This window comes from Xylocopa sonorina, chromosome 11 (assembly GCF_050948175.1).
Source record: "Xylocopa sonorina isolate GNS202 chromosome 11, iyXylSono1_principal, whole genome shotgun sequence".
Classification (NCBI taxonomy): domain Eukaryota; kingdom Metazoa; phylum Arthropoda; class Insecta; order Hymenoptera; family Apidae; genus Xylocopa; species Xylocopa sonorina.
The window spans coordinates 6,805,130-6,824,148 of record NC_135203.1 but is presented as its reverse complement, the minus strand read 5'-3'; the positions used below and the strand labels follow the sequence as shown (position 1 = coordinate 6,824,148).

The window sequence follows — 19,019 nt, the reverse complement described above, 5'->3', positions numbered from 1 at the left end:
TATTTTTTTAAATCGTTCGTACATGTACGAGACATTGGACAATTCAAATATATACGAATAATGGGCGTAGTCTTTAGTATGTAAGTAGATTTATTTTTTAAATTGTTAATATATTTTTGTTGACTATGGAATTTGGATTTTTTGGTAATTGTTTAGGAAAAAGTAAATTCAATTCAAAGAAACGTGATAGTAGCTGGTTCTTTTTGATATAATTCTAGTGAGATTGGTTGACCCGAGATAACCAGTGGTGATTGGTGGATCGTAGCAGGGATTTTGTATGGTGCGCGCGCATCCAGTGGCACGACGTAAGAGAGAGGTAGCAGCAAGCAAGAGAGCAGTGCAGAAACGGAATCAGATGTGGTGAAGTCCGTGAGTTGACAGTGGGGTGCACGAGAACAGGCGTTTCGTAGTGGTGGAGGCGGAGGAGGTTTAGGGGAAAGAATTGTTTTCTGTGTGCGCGAGAAACGTGTCGACAGTACGAGACTCTGAACGGAATCGTCGTTGGTGATGGTGAAATGATCCTCTAGCCCGGGGTTTTTGGCTTAGTCCGCTCGGACAAAGAGGAAGACCATTTGTACATCGCTGCTCATCGAGGGATCGTACGTTCGTTCATCCGTAGAAAACATCATTAAACGCTGACGTCTCGGAATTCGTCCCGTGTCGTTTTCGTTCGTGTCGAGCGTCGAACATCCAACGACTGACTTAGCGACCATCACGCGCGCGTGTCTTTGTTTTTTTTCCATCGCGCTGAATAGCTGTTCGGTACGGGAAAACAGAGAGTGTGTTATATCACAGTGGTGAATTGATTGATACCTTCGTGGATTCGGCTGTGGTAAATAATCTGTGGCAGTCAGAGGCCCTTCCTAAACGACAATCGGGCTCAGCTGATTCAAGGACTTGCTACGAAGGGCTCTGCTGCGTTTAATAGACGATAAATATGTCGTCCCCCAGCGCTGGAAAACGACGTATGGACACGGACGTTCTCAAATTGTATCCTTGAAATTCACTTTTATTTCTCCTACTTGCTATTTGTATCTCTGTCTTCTTTTTTTCTTCTTCCTCTTCTTCTCCCCACCTCTTTCTCTCCTGACACTCCCCCCTCCCCCTCCTCCCTCCCCAGCACCTGTCTCTCTTTCTCGTTCTCTTCTCCGTCTCTCTCTCTTTCCCCCCTTCTCTCTACCTCTCTCTCTTTCTCTACCACCTTCCCTCCTTCTCTTGTTCTCGTTCTTTCTTTCTCTTTTGCTCCATTGCACGTGCTTGCAATCGAGTGCAAGAGAGGCCCGCACATGGTTGCGAATGCAAGACTACGCAGTATGCATGTGCATGTTACGGCCGGATCGCTTGTTTATCAGGTACGATCGGTTTATAGGTCGACGAGAAGCAACGCAGTGCAATGTCAATGGTGTTTCGCGACGACGAGGGATATTTAACTTCTCGTTTTGTCGATGACGGGACACAGCTGTTTTTAACCAGCTGACTTTACGTCCCTGCGCTCGTGTGCGCGCAGCTTTATATTGTTCATTTAACGCACGACGGGTATGGTGCGGTCGCGGCTCCCAGAGGTTAGATTTCGTTTTCCCCGTGTATTTTTTTCTGTTTTCCTTTTCTTTTTTCTCGCCCCCATTCGGCTCCTTCGTATCTCTTCGATTCGTATTACTCGTCGTGTTAGTCGTCGATTTCGAACCGGCGGATTCGCGTGACGACTCGTATTTCGAATACCCTTTATATTTATACATTCCTGGCAAGCGTAAATATTTAAAGTCGCGCGTCAAAGAACGGCGTACGTGTAAATGTAACGTCCGTTTGAAATGGAGTGAAACTGCGACCAAACAGTGATTGAGACGTCACCGGTGTGCTTCAACCTCAACCGAAGACTTTACGAAGTGACGCAAAGTGTCAAATCTTTTATTGACGAATGTAAAGCAGGGGTACAGAGCGTGTGAGAGAGAGAGAGAGAGGGAGAGAGTGAGTGAGTGAGAGAGAGAGAGGGAGTCAAAGAAGATGTGATTAACAGAAATGACGCAACTGCAAGAATCTCTTTTCTTCGTAAAATCTTATCTCCCACAAATCGCGCGACGATAGTGACTAACAATTTCCGTTCTCCTTGTCCGCGGTGACCATTTGGGTCAGGTGCAAAGAACAAAGGTACACCTTTTGCGACAGAACGCGAACAAGTGTGTTGTCGTTCTTCAACCTTTCTAATCGTCGTACAAACAAATGGATCGTTTTAACGACGCCAATGTCGTTGAAATGATATCGCGTTGTTTCCTACTTCTATTTTCGATTTGATCCTTGATATCTCACTACGCAACGGTGCTATGAATAATTAACAGGGGCGACGAAAGAATTAACAAATATACGTACGCACATGTACATATATATATGTATACGTATTTGACCTCGATTCGTAAGAAATTGATTTTTGCGTAACGTCGCGTTTCGCTTATCATTTCTGTGCAGACGTCCCTGTACGAATGCGTCAGTTTCTTTTTTTTTTTTTTTTTGTGACGATAGTTTCTATGCCGAGTTCCTTCGTCACCCGTAACATCGATCAGTCTTTGTTGAAGCTTGCATTAAATTTGCAAGCGCTTCGGCGAGCAAAGTGAATTGGACGCGTTCATTTGTACTTCGGCAGGCAGGAACCCCACACGAGTTTTCAAATTTCTGGAAAGCCTTTCTACTCGCGTCTCGAGTGTACGCAGCAACGTTAGCAATAATCTATTTTCGGGAGGGCAGACGCCTTTGCACGTTTGATCCCTATAAATTTGCAATCTCACCATTCGCGTTCAGTTTCAAAGAAACGCCGCGTTTCACGTATTTTTCCGAAATTATTTTGCCTCAAATTTTGTTCAACACGAAAGTATTTCGAAAACAAACAGCAAGTATCGAAAAATTTGCAAAAGTAACAATGTAGAAAGGAAAACAACAGAAATAGGTAGGACTATTTACCTTTGGAAAGAAGTGCTGTTTTTGCGCGCAATAACGAAAACAAAGGAAAATCCCAGTGGGTTAAACAAATTGATGCAAGTTTACCTCGGTTGCAACTTTATATTGACGCTTTTCGAATTCAACTGAATTCTCCGCGATTCAGTCAGATAAATAAAGTTAGATAAATATTTCCGTTTTAATAACGGTGAAAGCTGCTTGCACACGCCACTATAGAATCCGTATTAGCGGGTTTCTGATAAATTATTCGATGGCCTGATTCGTTGATTTTTTTCCTCCATTCGATCGAAGATATCCTTCGAGCGATACGTTCGTTCCTTTCGACGTTCGATATGCATCAGGATAAAACGTTGAGGTGTATATTCCTTGATTGTTAATTCAATGGAACAAAAAGAGCGAACGCGATGGAAATCTATATGTTTCGAGGGCAAACTCCTGACTCTGTTTTAAGTTCTTTGTCTTCTTATTATCTTAAGAGCGTCTCACATCTCTCTCTCTACTTTGCCAACACTTGTGTTCTCTAAATTTATCTTTGCTCTGTCGTCACTGCAGGTTTAGCTACTCGAGTTTTAGTAAATCGATTTTTTTTTTCTCTTTTTGGCTCGTTTAGGATTTTCTTTCGTACAGTTTAAGCTTTTGTATATATACACAGTGGGATTTATGAGGTTTAGTTTGTGTGAATTGTTTCCTGCGAAGTGTAAAATCGAATAGAACAACAAAGTCGATTTATAGGGGTATAGAATACTTAAAACGAAATAACTCGAAGGTATTTCTACATTCGTACTTCGTTTCTCGTTCGAATTTCTTTTATCTATTCACGGATTTCTATGCTTTTGTGTTTTGTGCTCGTAAGAATAGAGGCGTTGCAATTCGTTTTTGAAGATTTTATTAGAGACCGCGAAGGAATGGTAAAACGGTCAAAGTTAATTAACGTTTAAGTCGAAGGAATGTTTCATTGAGCGTTCATTTGAAACATATTCGTCTTCCATTCTATCCTATTACTTTTATGCGAATGTGCACGTTTCGGTATTCTGTGGTCGTAAAGAATGAGGCGTTGGTGTCCTAATAAAAATTTTATTCGTCATCATAGAAAAACTGCTGTACCATTCCATTAAAATTAAGATAGATGCGATAAATAGACGAGAGTGATGGAACTCCTTACGCTAGCTGGCTCATAATGTTGTTGACACAAATCCGGCGGCATTTAAAACACTGTTTAAAGTGTAAAACGTATCTATTAGAGCGTTCATCGTATGATCGCGAAGGCTTACCTTGAATGCCTACATGACACGAATGACAAGGTTTGCTTCCTCTTCTACAATTACAACCGCATATTTATGTACACCTTTGGCCGTTCCCGACATTGTTTTTACCATCGGATCTATTCTTGTCCGAAGGAACCAGCGAACGGTCCAAAATCAGAGACTCGTTTAACCGTGACGACACTAAAATTCAATCGAATTTTCAATTCTCCCTTCGCAACGAGATATCAGCCGAGCACTCGTACATCGCGAAAGACACGCCGCGGGGGGATCAATTGAACAATAACAAGTATTCAATACGATTGCGTAGTCGAATCTAATTACCATGATGCAACCAACGCGACCACCGGTTTTTACAATCCCACGGGTGAATCTACGATTCGATTGCCCAACCGTACGCATCCGATGGGGGCAAAGCGTTACTCGTTTCGCTCCTCCGACGTTTCCCCATTCGAAAGCGAAGGAGACCCGAGCTGTCCGCCGCGGGATCGCGACGAAGGGTGAAAGTTCGCGGAGGTTCGCCGTGGTTTTCGAGACCAACTCCCGTTGCCGTTTCATCGCGCAACTTTTCGCGTAACGGTCGCGGTGAATCACGCGCTCGCAAAAGTCTCTCCCCGTGGACGCGTGCATATATTCGAGTAATTTCCATTAGAGTGGCCAGGTGAGACGCACGCGTCCGTGGTCACCGGAAGTAATTCAATAATGGATCGCGGCGATACTCGACGGGGATGTCTCGGAAGATTCCTTGTCTGTCCGCCGAAATCAAGCTAATCAATTACGGTGGTAATTAACAAGCCTCTCGGTGTGGTGGTTAATGGTCCACCGTAATGGGTTTCGAGGCACGCGAGCACACGCGTGAGAAGTGCATCGTGAGGGGCTTGTCGGGGGGAGGGGTTGCCGGTTCCGCATGCTTGATGCAATTTTACCTGGGACGCTTCGATCGCGCGCGTGCACACGTGTCTCCTCTCCGTCCTCGCTTCCTGTATTCGTTGGTGAAAGCTTCAATTATTGTTCTCTAAATACCGGAGATCGGAGTTAATCAATATCGGGGGAATCTGTTCGGGGATCGGCTCGATTGGTAGGGGACCGAAGAAACGGGGGAAAGTGGATTAGCGAATGCATACAGAGCCGAAGCTTGGAATAGGGGCGATTCAATGCGAATTGATTCTTTTGAAAAATGTAAATAGCAATTGAATCGCTCGATGGAAAAAGAGGATTGAGAACTTTATGCGTCTGTCGAGCCAATTGTTTTTTTAACGGTTTATATGTACAGTCAACCTGTAACACAGTGCTCTTATAACACGGTGCGTATTAATCGCATTATAGGAGGGTTCACTGCAGACGTGCAGAGGCAGACGAACGAGAATTATTTATGCGATCTGAATAGAAGTATGCTTCATCTTCCAAGTAACGTGGATACTTTATACATTTCTTTACTCTTTTATGTACAACTTTCGTACAATTTTCTTAACTATTCGATATTGTTATTAGACGCTTTCGTGAATTTCATTTTTATTATCCGCAGTTTTTAGAACGTTCCTTTTTATAGTCCAGGGTGAGTCAGTTATAGGTGTAAAGATTAGGTTTTTATTGGGTCTTAAACGCGTAGGCGAGCGTTCCTTTCCGTGAAGCTTAAAACAACGCTCACACTTGCAAATTTCCTCAGCCGTTCCCGATCGCTGTGTTCGTTACGCAAAGTGCATTAGCACGATCCGATTTCGGATCGTTGCCAAACGGCGTATAAAGCGAAAAATGGGATACACACCGAGTTCATCTCGAGTCCAATGGTTGACCTTGTTTACGGCCAGGATTCCATCAGGCTTATCGTTATCGATGTGGCCTTTTAGCGTGCGTGCTGCCGTTTCGAATACACGCTGTACTATTTATCGTTCGGTGTTTTGTTATCGTCCAAATTGGTCTTACGATCAGAGAACACGTAGACATTATGCACACAGTGAACAAAAAACGCTCTTTGAATCTCGAACGATTCCCTCTACATTTCTATCCGTGCGTCGTTGGTACATTTTCGTTCCTTCAATTATTCGAGATAAAACCAGTAAACAACAAACCAGAAGAGGTTTTGTACATACACGCGTTCCTTATCGCTTTGCTTTGCGTCAGTGTACGCGAACAAGTCCGAAACGTGATTAAAATTCAACGAACGCGCACTACAAACATTTGCGTTAGCCAGTTAACAGTGGAAATAGGTATAGCGGTTCGACGGGCTGATGGAGTTATCGGGCACAGACGATAAGGGACCGCATCGAGGAGGTTCGTCTTCCAAAAATAAGATACAACCAAGGGCACGAAACGCGTCGAGTCTTTTGAAACGAGAGTGGCGTGTGCGTGTTGCGTAGTCTGACGGGAATCGAACGTCGATTCGCACGTGCAGTTCATTTGAATACGCAGCCGCGGGCTGCTTTCGCGTGTACGATCGAGTCTGTTCAGCGGAGTCCTTCTGTCGAATGGAGTGGCGCGGAGAGAGAGATCGAGTGGCGGTGAGGATGGAAGGAATGGACGTCGGATTACGGAAACAAAGACGGATTGCGAGAGAGTCGGTTAAGGTGGTGGGTGGTAGAGAGACGGACAGAAACAGACCGTAAGGCTGTCCTCAACGAAACGCAGGCTAGCTCGACCGACATTGTAAACAACAACATCGCGCCAGAAGCGAATGCTCCGTTACGGTCCTCGAGATTGAGCAATCGCTTCCGTCCCATTCTGGTGTGCGCACACCTTGCCGTATGCACGTCGAATGCACGAAGAATCGCGCTCGCGGTGGAAACGAGGTCGTTAAAACGGTTTGATAGTCCGCTCTTCGTGTATCTACCTACCTAATTCCATTTTAATATTCCAGAGTCGCGCTCTATCTCCTTTCGCAATTACAGATTTATCATAGACTCGATTAGATTGCGATTGATTAATTCATTGTACACGTATCACGTGTTCAAGTCCGTTAACTGTTACACCAGCTACATGTCGATAATATCGATCTCATTGATCGGAGTTTTTAGCGTAAATCCGTGTATTTGATCGAAGGATCGTCCGCTTCGACTTGGTCGAACTGTTCGCGCCGGGCACGCAACAATGAAATTCCTTGTAGACAGGACCGCGAAGAAACGCGGCACTTCCGGTGGAATAATATACCACGTTCGCCTACCAATATTGCACTCGCAATTACGATGGCGGCGCGCGCGCAGGAAATTATTACAGCTACGGTCAGCTGTGTCTCGTGTGACGTGCGAAGCACGCGTTACCTACGATTCTATTTCCCCGCGTGCTCGAGGCGCGTGTGCGTCCGTTCCTCGCGTAATATCTTCCGTTCGCCCGTGTCGGTTAGAAATGCGTCCGACGATGGAGGCCAGAATCGAGCACGCTCACGGGGGACCACGATCTTCCGTGTAACAAAGCTCTCGTGCCCCGCGCCAGGTGAGAGCTCAGCTCGACGCTCGGCTCGCGTGTAACCGCTTGCCAAAACAAGAAAGTGGTTTACCGTACGTTGAATAACATGACACACATCGTCGTAATTCGATTTTCCTTTTCAACGATCCGCTCGGCCCGTGGATTCCCGTCGAAGGGATTCTAGCCACGTTCGATGAAATCGTTCCACGGAACCGTGACATTTTTCGGCGGCCATCTTGCCGCATCTCTGTGTTCACTGGAGTGGTAGTCGCGCGGTGAACGTTTAAAGATCCGAGTGTTGTTTTACTGCTCGAGGTTTCCCAGTTACGAGTTTTTACACAATTATCTGATGCAGACAAGAACAGCGGTTTTTTTATGTACCCTAACGCGTGCGCTAGCGCGAAATATTGCTCTATAAACTTTCTCTAAAGCCAGACGGTTAGAGTTCCGTTCTTCTGCCCCGTTCTGGTTGCACTGCTCGTTTTCGAACTTGGTTTCCGACCTCGTTCAACGATGCGAGCGCGATTCCTTCGCGGGAATTTCTGTCCTCGGCGAATTGTATTGTGCATGGGATTGGGATCAGTTTTGTGGAAAATTCGTGGTTGAAATCGACGTTGTAATAATCCCTTTGTACGGTACGAAGGGCGCGCTGAACAGGGCGGAGCTCGGTAGGATAAAAGGGCCTGGCGAGTGAAGTTAAATGTAGTTTGAAATTCGACTGAGCTCGCTTGATAATTTCAACAACCGCTGCACGGTGTATTATTTAAATGCGGCTAGGAACCTTTGTTTTCTTTTCTTCCGGCGACGCTTTCAACCGTTACCATTTTTCCACGTTGAAATTGGATGTGTTTTTGAAAAGAACCGTTACCTGCATAAAGCATGAACCACGTGAAGTATTACAAGCTACGTTGTTAGTAACAAAAGCTTCTCTGGCTACTCTTCGTGCTTGATCTTTGAAATAATGATGCAGCCACGGGACGATACTAGGATCTTTGCGCGTTTCGTCCTTCTCTTGACAATTCTAACGGTGTTCGCTTTGAAACGGGAGATCGTGGAAGCATCTGTTCAGTGGGTGGGTCCTACGGGAGGGCCAATCTCAAAGCGACGGGTTTCTCCCGTCGCTGATAACACCATCTACGAGCGCAATCACGATTCATCGCTTGTATTTAAAACCGCGTTCAATTAGAATTTCATCGAGATCTTTGCACGCGTTACTCGTCGAGATTTCTGCGTAAGCGTCATGAAAAAGTAAATCACATCGCGCGGTGTGCTGGCTCGCGTAAAAACGCTTTCCCAGTATCCCACGAGCGGCTCGAAATTACCCGGCATTAGCCATCCAGTTAATTTCGGAAAACTCGTAATCCCGATTGCGTCAGGGACGCACGCGAAGCGTCACGATCCGCTCGTCTCGAAGTCACGCGAGGCCCCGGTGCGTTTCGATCGATCGAGGATGATAATATTACGACCGGACTTCTGACACGGTTCCACGTTCGCACTTCTTTCCACGCATCGATTTCCCTTCAGTTCATTGCACCGTTTTCTCGTCGACGCTTAAATATTTGCGCACGCTGCCTTCGCACGCTTTTATTCGCACTGTGCGTAAGTAAACGCGCCCGAGATCCTTTTGTACTTTTCTTTTTTTCTATCTTCCCTCCTCTCTTCTTTTTTTTCTTTTTTTTTTTTTCTTTCAATCGACCAAAGCCCAATGTGCGGTGTCCTCGGTAGTTTTCTTGCAGATTCATCTTCCTTAACCCGTTAAACGCGCACAGAATAGAAAGCAAGCATGAGGTGACGATACTAGGAGGATTAAACGAATTTTCCGTCAAATTCTACGGTCCACGGGGCAGTAAGTATTGCATACGCTTTGTATAATTTGTGTGTGTGCTTAGATTGTAAGCCGATATTAATTTCGAAGCGTTAAAAGCGAGGAAAATACGAGAGGGTTGCATGATATGGATTTTTCAAGTGATTCTGTGCGATGAAACTTGTTATTCTTCCATCTTGTTATATTATACGTGGCCGTAGGCTATCGAGCTTTTTTATTTTTGAACATTTTAATTAGAAAGTAAGATAGGAAAGTATAACAGGATTTTCCCGCAAAGAAAATCGCCACGCGTAAAAAAAAAGTCCCGCTGCGCTTCCTCCAATATCACACTCTATTTAATTACCATTTAGAAAATGTATAAAAAAACTGTTTACAAATAATCAATAATTCTTTAGACCTTGATTAAATCTTCCAAACAGTCTTCACTTGGATACCCATTTTAAATTGCCCTAATTCGTGGGCAAATAAATACACAATTTTCGAGCCACTGCGAGTATACCTTTCCGTGATTCGTTTGTCCTATTTCACAGTTCCAAATAAAAAGATTACTTCGCATTCTTTTTCATCCGGAGCAGCGAAGAAATCACGACAAACTGAAACTATCAATTTTGTGAAAATTAGTCAGCGACACGTGATGTTTCCGAAATGACTAATTCGAACGTGGCATGTTTGCGCTGCCCTAATTACATCGAAAGAAACATTGGTGTCGTTTGCTTCGTATCGAAAGAGAACGACCATAATTTTCCACTGCGCGCATACTCGGCTGATGTCGTCTGTCATTTCCCGGTAGTGGTGATCGAGTCCTGTTTTATGCGTTCATTGTACGTTTCCAGCATTTGATATTCCAAGGTCGCCGGTTCCTTGCGCACCGGATGCACTTATGCAACAGTGCGTGCATTTACACTTTCCACGATCGACCAGCTGGTATGCAAAAAGCGATATCGACGAACCACCGTTCACCGACGAAAGTTCGTTTGCGTCGCTTTCAACGCGGCTGACAGTATATCGAGACTTGTATCCCGGTATCGACCACGATCGAATCGGCAGGATAGCGTTCTCCAATCTGGCTAGTTCCCTCGCGATCGATCCAGGTTAACGCAGTTGTGGAGCAGCTCCTTCCTCTGCTCCTGCGACGGTCCTTAGATTTCTGTTTCTCCTACAGCGGTACGAAAGAATTCGTTTCGTTGTACTTTTAAAAGCGTTTTTCCAAAGTTATTTGCACAGTGAAAGTTCGCTGCTCCAATCATCGTTATGAGTCATATCTAACCTACATAATGGGAACGCGTTAGACGGTTTCCGTAGATTATCGCGTGCCTCGGATTCGGGTTGGCGTTCGTCATTCTCAGACGGATTCGCGCAGTTTCGTTTTCCGTTCGTCGATTGTTCGAATAGCTGCTCGCGCGGCGTTGGTAACGAAGAAGAGGAGAGAGCAACAGATGTACAAGCAGCGCGCGGTACTTAACGAATGAACGGGGCCGCGTGTATCGATCCGGTCGCCGGGCATTCCGGGATATCGTAACGCGGTGGCACGTTTTAAAATTAATTTCATTGCCTTTCTGTTTTTATTACGTCCTTCGGAAAATTTCAGCCGAGAACGAGCCGCTCGATTATCTTCGCCGCGCGGTCGCTCGCGTGTAATAACGATTACCGTAATCCATCCCGATTTGCAATCGGGAAACGCACAACTCCCTGTTGCAATCGATCGCGAAATTAATTCCTCTTTCGCAGACGGTCACGTTACGTCGTTAATTTATTACGATTCCACTTGATTCGATGTCCTCGATCGAGTGGAAAGCACACGTGCCTGTTCGGTGATCGTGGAGCTGCCGGCCAACTCCTTCGACGACGATCGCGGGCACAGAGTTCGCCCTCGTCGAGTATGCGGCTGTACAATATTGCTAATTGCAGAGGCGAGTTTCACTTCTTCCTTCGCCGATAATTATTGCAGTTAGATAAACTTGAACGATGCCGGTACGCAGGCTCGCCGATGGCCTCGAAACCGCGACAGCCGCGTCGTTTAAATCGCTTCGAAAAGAGCTGAAACGAGCTCGATCGCCTATATCTTTCCAATTATACGCACGCAAAAAAACGATCGACCGCCTCGCCGCGCTTGTAACTTTTCCTCGGCTCGTCTTAATTTCATTTGTTACGCGCGCTTCAGCCGACTTGTTCGAAGCTCGATTCATCGCCACGCTCGTATCGCACTGCCACGCAAATAGACCGCGGTAAAAGTTTACAAACTTGCCGTTAATTGTGTTGCCGCCCCCGAACAATCGCGCGGCGGGTTTCATCGTTGCGCTTTTATAAATCGAAATCGCGTCCACCCTTCGCAGATTGCGGTTTCCGCGCGCGGCTCCCGGCTGAATCGCGATAAAAGCAGATCGATCGTTGTTTACCGGCTGGACGGTCTCGTAATTTCAAAACTTCACCAGGGAATCGGAAACGTCCATTGAAGCTAACTTAAACGTCCAGCTGGGTTGCTACGTAAAGCCAGCTACTCCGTGAAAGCACCGTTCCGAATCATAACTCTCGAGGACCGAAATATTGCAGATTTCCCGGGCTTCGAAAGTTTTCTCGAATCGTTCGGAGGTAACGTTTCCACGGGACGCAGTAGCGGCTCTAAGAGCTGCGTTCTATAAACGCGGATTACCCGCGGCAAAGAAATACCATCGTGAATCACCAGCGCGCGGCCGATCCGAACGTAACGTTGAATTTCCGAAAAGGTTTCCTAACGTCGTCCAATGTCGCAAGTTTTTTCCCCGTTTTTCCTTTTTGTTTTTTCCGAACAACACACGCAACCATGCGAAGGTTGCTGGGTTACCTTTCACGTAGCAGAGCGGCGACTTTCGAAGCGGCGTTTCGATAATTCTCGGTCGAAACCTCTCGCGAGTCTTAACAGGTTACTTTGCAACGCGTTGAAACTCGCCGCGCGGCGGGCCCGCCGCGACTTTCCGCGATATTTCAGTGCGAGCTGAGGCACGCCTGTGATAAAGCCTGGTCCGTGTTTTCCAGATAGATCGATGTAGCTCGGGCGAACGGTCTCGCAGATAAATTACAGGACAGGGACGGCGAGGCAATGGCGAGGATGATAAGACCCCGTTCGGCGCAGCCACGGTCTCAGCCGCTGGTTTTATTTCCACTCGCGCCAATGAGCAAAATTGCGTAACGCGCCGTTACGAGCCACGCAGACAAGCGGTCCCACGTCCCTTTGTACTGGTATTTATTTTTGCTATTGCCATCGGTCGTACGACGAGCGCTTAGTCTCTACCGCCGGGTACTTTGGACGAGTGGCTAGAAATGGCTCTAATGGACGGTTCGTTATCCTTAGCTTTTTATAGCTCTTCGCACGATCGGTAAAAGAGGAACGCGAGCTCGAGGGTGACTATCTACGACGCTGTTCTGGCAATTCCATCGAAGACGCGATACTTTATTCGACTGGACGGTGGATAGGTAGCCAGGTGATAGGATTAATCCACGATTCTCGACGGAGAGACGCCCGTAGACGTGATAGATTCGCCCTGAGCAGTGAACAGCGGGCGTTGAAAAGTGAACGGTGTAACGAGACGCGGAGGCGCGGCTCTGTTTGTACAGAAATTAATTTATCCGGCTGCTCGCTGGCCGGGGTGAACATTAGGATTTCACGCCGCCCCGCTGCAAGTGCAGCGATCGAGCTCGATCTGGCTCGCGAGGTTAACGGTACCGCTGAATGGGGAAAAAGGTTACAACTTCCTCGAGGCTTGTCGAACGGAGCGTCCGTATCTGGTGTTTTACTCGTCTTTGGACGGCGGATCGTATGATCGTGTTAGGTCGTCAAGTAAGAGTCGTTGCAGAACAAATGATCGTAAAAGCGGCTGTAGGAGGCCCGATAAGATTAACGGCGTTGCGTTACATGCGCAACACGCAGGATATCTTGTTGGCTTTTACAAGTATTTTACCTAGACGCCATTGTTCATGGTTTCTTTTTCGCGCGCCTCGGGGACCATTCGCAAATAACGCCTTGGCTTCGAGAGAAGAGGAATTTTTGGCGCTTCCGTGCGCCACGTACGGGAGCACTTCTGCTGGCGTTAAATCCCAGTAGGAATCATTTTCGTTAACACCGCAATCCTCAGAGGAGAGAATTTCCAGTAGCGTCGTATTACCTTCCGCAGTATCACGATCCACGAAACATTTTCATTGGTACCACGTTTAAGAGACGACGCCGTTTCGCACAAAAATTATGGTTCACGGTGTCAACTTTTAATAGCACCGTGCTCCACACCGGATGAAATTCGCGGTACCAGCGCAGCACTCCGGAAGAATCGAAATTCTCGACGTCGCATCAGGCGTTCTTGTTGGGTACCGTTTCCGTCAGAGTCGTAAACTACGCAGACGATTCCTATCGATCGCGCGAACGCGGGACAAGGACCTTCTTTGCGACTGAAACCAATAACCGCAACAATATCGAAGCGGGGGAGGCCAGAAAGCGAGGAACAGCCTAGCTGACGCGGAAAGGCCTTTGATAACATTAATTTATTCTCGTCCCATTAGCCTGTGGCCATTTTTCTTTGACGCCTACCGTCCGTGCACGTTACATGAATCTCCGTTACGTCGAGGCTCGTGCACCAGCTCGGTTTCTACCGCACAAAGCGCGGCCGTTTGGGAATGCCTGTAAACGAGCGGTCGACGATACACGTCGGGGTATACCGTGTTCCGCACGGTGACCAACTTTAACGGGCATCCCTCTAACACGGCTCCGAAGATTCTGTTCCGCGTAGCTTTATGCCTTCTGTACCGAGACCACGGGATCCGGATAACCTTAGGAATATGCATGGGAATGGATTCGCTGGAGGACCACCTAACGGCGATGTGTGTTACAGGATAGAATTTTCACGCTAACGACTCTCGACAGAGTTCTAAATCGAGCCCCTAAACAGCTTCCTCGTGGCTTCACTTCAAACATTCTTGAACGTGCTTCTCGCCAACCTTTCGTTTTACGTAGAATTACAAAGAACGGGACCAAGGTACATGGCCCACGTCTCGAGGGTTTTAGTTGTCCACTTTGCACCCGGAATGGTCCCCAGATGGGAGGTTAAGCAGAAGAATAAACGGTCCGCCTAATCGAATTTATGTAAATAGATAGGAGAATAGCGGTTCGCAAGGTTCTCTTCTATTTCTTTTTCAATTACGATCTTCGAGTTCCACTTCTCACGTTCGGGTGTCATTTTTGTACGAAGCTGCTCGTCCGAAAATTGTGTCGGAATCCGCCGCAGATCCCTGCAGCGCACCCTCCTTCCCGAACAACGCGTATCAATTCCATTCAAGCGCACGATTAATTTTAACGCAGACTCTGAAATTACACCGCCCCACTCGTTGTCTGTCAGAGAGGGACAAGCGTTCTCCGCTGGTCTTTCTGTTTCCATTAATAGTTCACAGCCTCGTTGCTCCACGCGTGGTACTCTCTATCGACGAGCAGATTCTTGACGTCGCGCGCTGCCAAATGCACCATAATTGCACATTAATCGCTTCAGAATTCACCGACGCGTTCGTTGGCCCCTTTCTTCTTTCCGTTTTCTCTCTCTCTTCCTCTCTCTCTCTCTCTCTCTCTCGCTAGGGACTCGAAAACGAGTCGCAACGAAATTGAATTCGGAGTCTAGCTTTGACGATGCTCGAGAGAGATTGATTAGCGTCGTTCAACGCCACTTCCGTTGGTGCTGTTCCTCTCTGTTTTAGCCGCATGCCAAAAGTACGCACGTCCACGAAAAGAGAAGTCGCGTTGCATCCGGCGGCCAAGAAGCTACCGACACGATTTATATGTAAATATGGTCGTCGCGTTCGTTTACATCGAAATCGAAATTGTTCCGAATCTAGTCGATGCGATCTATTTGCGTCTCAAGTATCTTTCTCTTTAAGTATTTTTTTTGGATGAAATCCTGGTTTTTGCTCGACTCGATTCGAAACGTGCCACGGAATTGGGAATTTAAATATTCTGTTAAATCGAATCGAAACTTTCCACTTCGTACTTTGGATGAGATCGTAATTGCATCGTGTCTTAAGTTCGATCGGGTTATGGATGATGGTTTCTTTGATCGAATTTTTCTTTGGATCGGGATAAAAAGTGTTTCACTTTATTGGCGAAACGACTTCGTTGATCAAAATATTTGCACCGCGAGTCGAGGTATTTTTGTTAGTGGCTTTACACGGCTCTGGATTTCGTCAGAGTTGAATTCGTGCTTGCCATTCGACTCCGTAGACTCTAAAGTGGCGTTTCCTGTTGCTTCTCGGTCGGGACAGGTTTTCTCTTCTTGGCAATCGATGTAAAACGAACCTGGACACGGATTTCCTAGTTGCAATTCAATTTTCATACGCCTTCGAACATATTTTCAACTCGCTGGATACTAGTCGACATTCTTATCGTCGATAAATCAGCTGCGATTGATCAGAATTATTTCGCAAAATCACCGAGTTCCACCAACTGAAAAATCATTTCGCGTTAAACAATTTCGAACATCTAAAACGTCCCATCGACGAGTGTGTTTACCGCGAATAAATTCCGAACTCTATCTCCGATCTGGCTGAACTTTGAATGATACGCAGGGAAATAAGTTGAACGGACGGTTTCGCTGATAACCGATTCGCGAATTCGCAACAAAATTAATCTGCCATCTGCCGTTCTCGTTGACGAATTCCGATGAAAATCACCGTCTCCTCGATCCGTCTTAATCGCTTTATAATTAATCGTTGGCAATTAATCCCGGTCGATTACGCAAGCAGCCGTAGCTCATCCTGGGGACCGTTTTAACCGACGAAATTCACGATCAAGGTCCCTCCGTTCCAGCTTCGTGTGCAATTTTGATCGTCCAGCCTCGATGAGACGTCGTCGTAGATAAAAAAAAAAAAGGTCGGCAACCTTCTCGCTATTGACGCGAGCGCGGATATTTAATTGATCGCGCAGCCACCGCGATCGTTCGACGTCGATCTGCTGGTCGCTGAGGACGCTCTTGCGAAACGGATCGAGCTATTGAAGTCGACGCTCGCCTTTTGTCTCGTTTGCACAACGACCGCGAAATTCTTTCGCCAGCCGGCTGTAATCGCGTTTCCCGTCGTCTCCGCTCTTCTCGCGGCTAACGATTTAATTCGCGTCCGATTTGTCGCTGGCGGTTATCGCGCGACGCGTCCTAGTCACGCGGTTCCTCGCCATCGCTTCGTATCTCTTACGTTTCTTCTTCGTCCCGTCGTTCTTCTTTCGTCGCCTATTCCGCTGTGGACATCATCGTCACTTCGCGTATCAGCGATGTTGTATTTAGGTTTTTCATTAAATACGAAGTAGGAGTCGATAGACGTTGCTGCGCTCGTCTTGGTGGCTGTTTGCCGAGCACGGGTTCTATTATCGCTGGCTGATAGGTCGACTGCGATTATTAACGATAGCTGTGCATTATGTAATAGACGGATAAAGGTTTAATACCTGTGGATAATAGCTTAGGACGATGGAGGTCTGTTTAGTGTAATCGGTATTACGAATGGAGTTTGTGTAGTAGACGGATTGCGGGTTTTGCAGCTTGCTTACGATTAATCGAGACAAAAGTATCCAATGTTCAAGATCGGTAGACCGGATTTTACTCTTTCAATTGCGTTTCGATTGTTACGGACGTTTCTGCAAACGTCTGGAAAATTGATAAATGAAATTCCTTCCTGCGAGGGCATTAGATGGAAGAGGAACGTTTCACTTTTCATACATTCTTCAGTTGAACGTATAATTTAGACGGTAAAGTTAAAAGCGATTCTGGGATCTACTTTCCAGAGAGTAAGCGGATATTGAGAATGTTTTGTACGAGAGCCGAGACTTTAATGCCTTTCATGAATAAGAATTAAACTCGCGCGCTTATTATGCACCCGAGCCACCTCCGCGTCGAAACGTAGAAATTTATGCTGCTTTTGGCTCCAGCCAGCAAACTTATGGCCTCGCGCTTTCTGATGAATGTTAGCGAAATGAACGCGCGAGAGGCAACCACGAATTTCCGTAACACGGATCGCGAATTGATGTCCACGTTTCTATGAAACGGCGATCAGTCTTTCCATTTCATCGACTCGTAACCTTTTCTCCCTCGTTCGAGCTATTAAGTACATTGATTGCATCCCTTGATCGATGAGCGTAATCATTTACGGAAGAAATTTGCAAACCGTTACGCGTCGTCACTAATACATCGATCGATCGTGCGGTTGACAAATTTTTCTAGCTTGGAGGGTGTTTTAATGACCGGTAGCGATAGCGATAACGCATTTCTCGTCGCTTGTATCGACGCGGAGGAACGCGCAGATGCAACCTAATCGCAGTTACGTTATCACAATGGCCAAGGAGTATTTGATTGTACGCGAGTGCGTGCCGCTCGATTTATCAGGTGTACGTATCGCGTAGAAAAGTCTCGCGATGATGTAACGTGAATCTGTTGAACATTTTAATTAATACCTACGCCTCGTTCGCGTTTGGAGCCGAGTCTGCATTAGACGGTGGAAAATTGTTGGAAAATCACTGGCGTGTATAATCAGACGTAATAACACTCCAACTCTGCGGACTATCACAAAAAATAAACAGTTTTAAGCGATATCGCGTATAGATAAATTAATAGCGACTTTTAGCGGATTCGGTCTCGCGAACGAATTAACGATCGATCCGCGGGCGCGTAATGCATTTTTTTAATTAACAACTCGGACGTGGAAATTCGAAGTCCGAAACGTGGAATCGCGTTCCGCGGAATCCAAGTCGCGGAAGCATCGAACGAATGGTAAAAATTAAATTAATGCGAGGGACTTATGAAGCATCTCTTTAATTAGCAAGTTTCAGTGCTCGTTAAAATACGCGAAACTGAGTGGTGCAATTTTAAAGGCTTCCTCGAGCCACGAAAAATCCTACCCCGCTGGTATATGCTCATAAACTAAGACGATTAACCTCTTCGCCATAAGAAGCGTATATGTATATATACCAGCAATCGTTCGTTAGAAAGCTGTATCAGCACACTCGTACATATTAATCATTAATTTCCTTTGTGAATCTACTTAAAACTTCACTAGACATTTTCCAAATTTCTACATTCGAATATTCAAACATTGGCGAGCACGATTATTGACCTACATCTTGGACGATTCCAAGGGCTCGCACGTACGTGCAGAAGAGATCGAAACAAAAGTCAAGGCTGCTACCGTTCGAGAATCGAGTCGCATTAATTCAACGTTCGACGTGAATTGATATTGATGAGAAATCGGCGGGCACAGGCCTCGGGTGAAACGTTCACCGCCGTTTCTCGCCAGTCGTTTTTCGTCGCCGTCCCGCGCGGCAATTCCGCTTCGAGCGTCGTGCCACGTTCTGGCTAAGGTGGCCAGGAACATTGGCAATAGCTTCCGTGCTTTATCGAGAGATATATCGCAAGCACGAGGAGCCAGCCAGGGTAATTGCATTTTTTCCCTTTCGCGACACTTAGCATCTGCGGAAGAGAGCCCAGGCACACGTGGATCGATCGGAGCCGCGTGACGTACGTGTGTGGTACGTGACGGAACAGGCTCCATCCGTTGACTTTCGTGTCGTGTAACTCTTTGTTTCTTTTCCAAGTCCATTT

General features: G+C 46.4%; 1 protein-coding gene across 4 annotated transcripts in view; it reads left to right on the top strand.

Annotated features, from left to right (window-relative positions):
• The first annotated feature begins 314 nt into the window (after positions 1-314).
• Positions 315-19,019, top strand: part of Ubce2h (ubiquitin conjugating enzyme E2H) — a 29,267-nt gene continuing 10,562 nt past the window's right edge. Inside the window, exons 1-2 of one of the 4 annotated variants that reach the window (XM_076903773.1) lie at positions 315-990; positions 9,377-9,453. In XM_076903773.1, the coding sequence (XP_076759888.1) occupies positions 938-990; positions 9,377-9,453 (130 nt within the window). In that variant the 5' untranslated portion in view covers positions 315-937. Of the gene's footprint in view, positions 991-1,223; positions 1,353-1,523; positions 1,563-4,184; positions 4,248-9,332; positions 9,454-19,019 lie in introns of those variants that run through there. The other 3 variants (XM_076903770.1, XM_076903772.1, XM_076903771.1) reach the window with 3 other exon arrangements.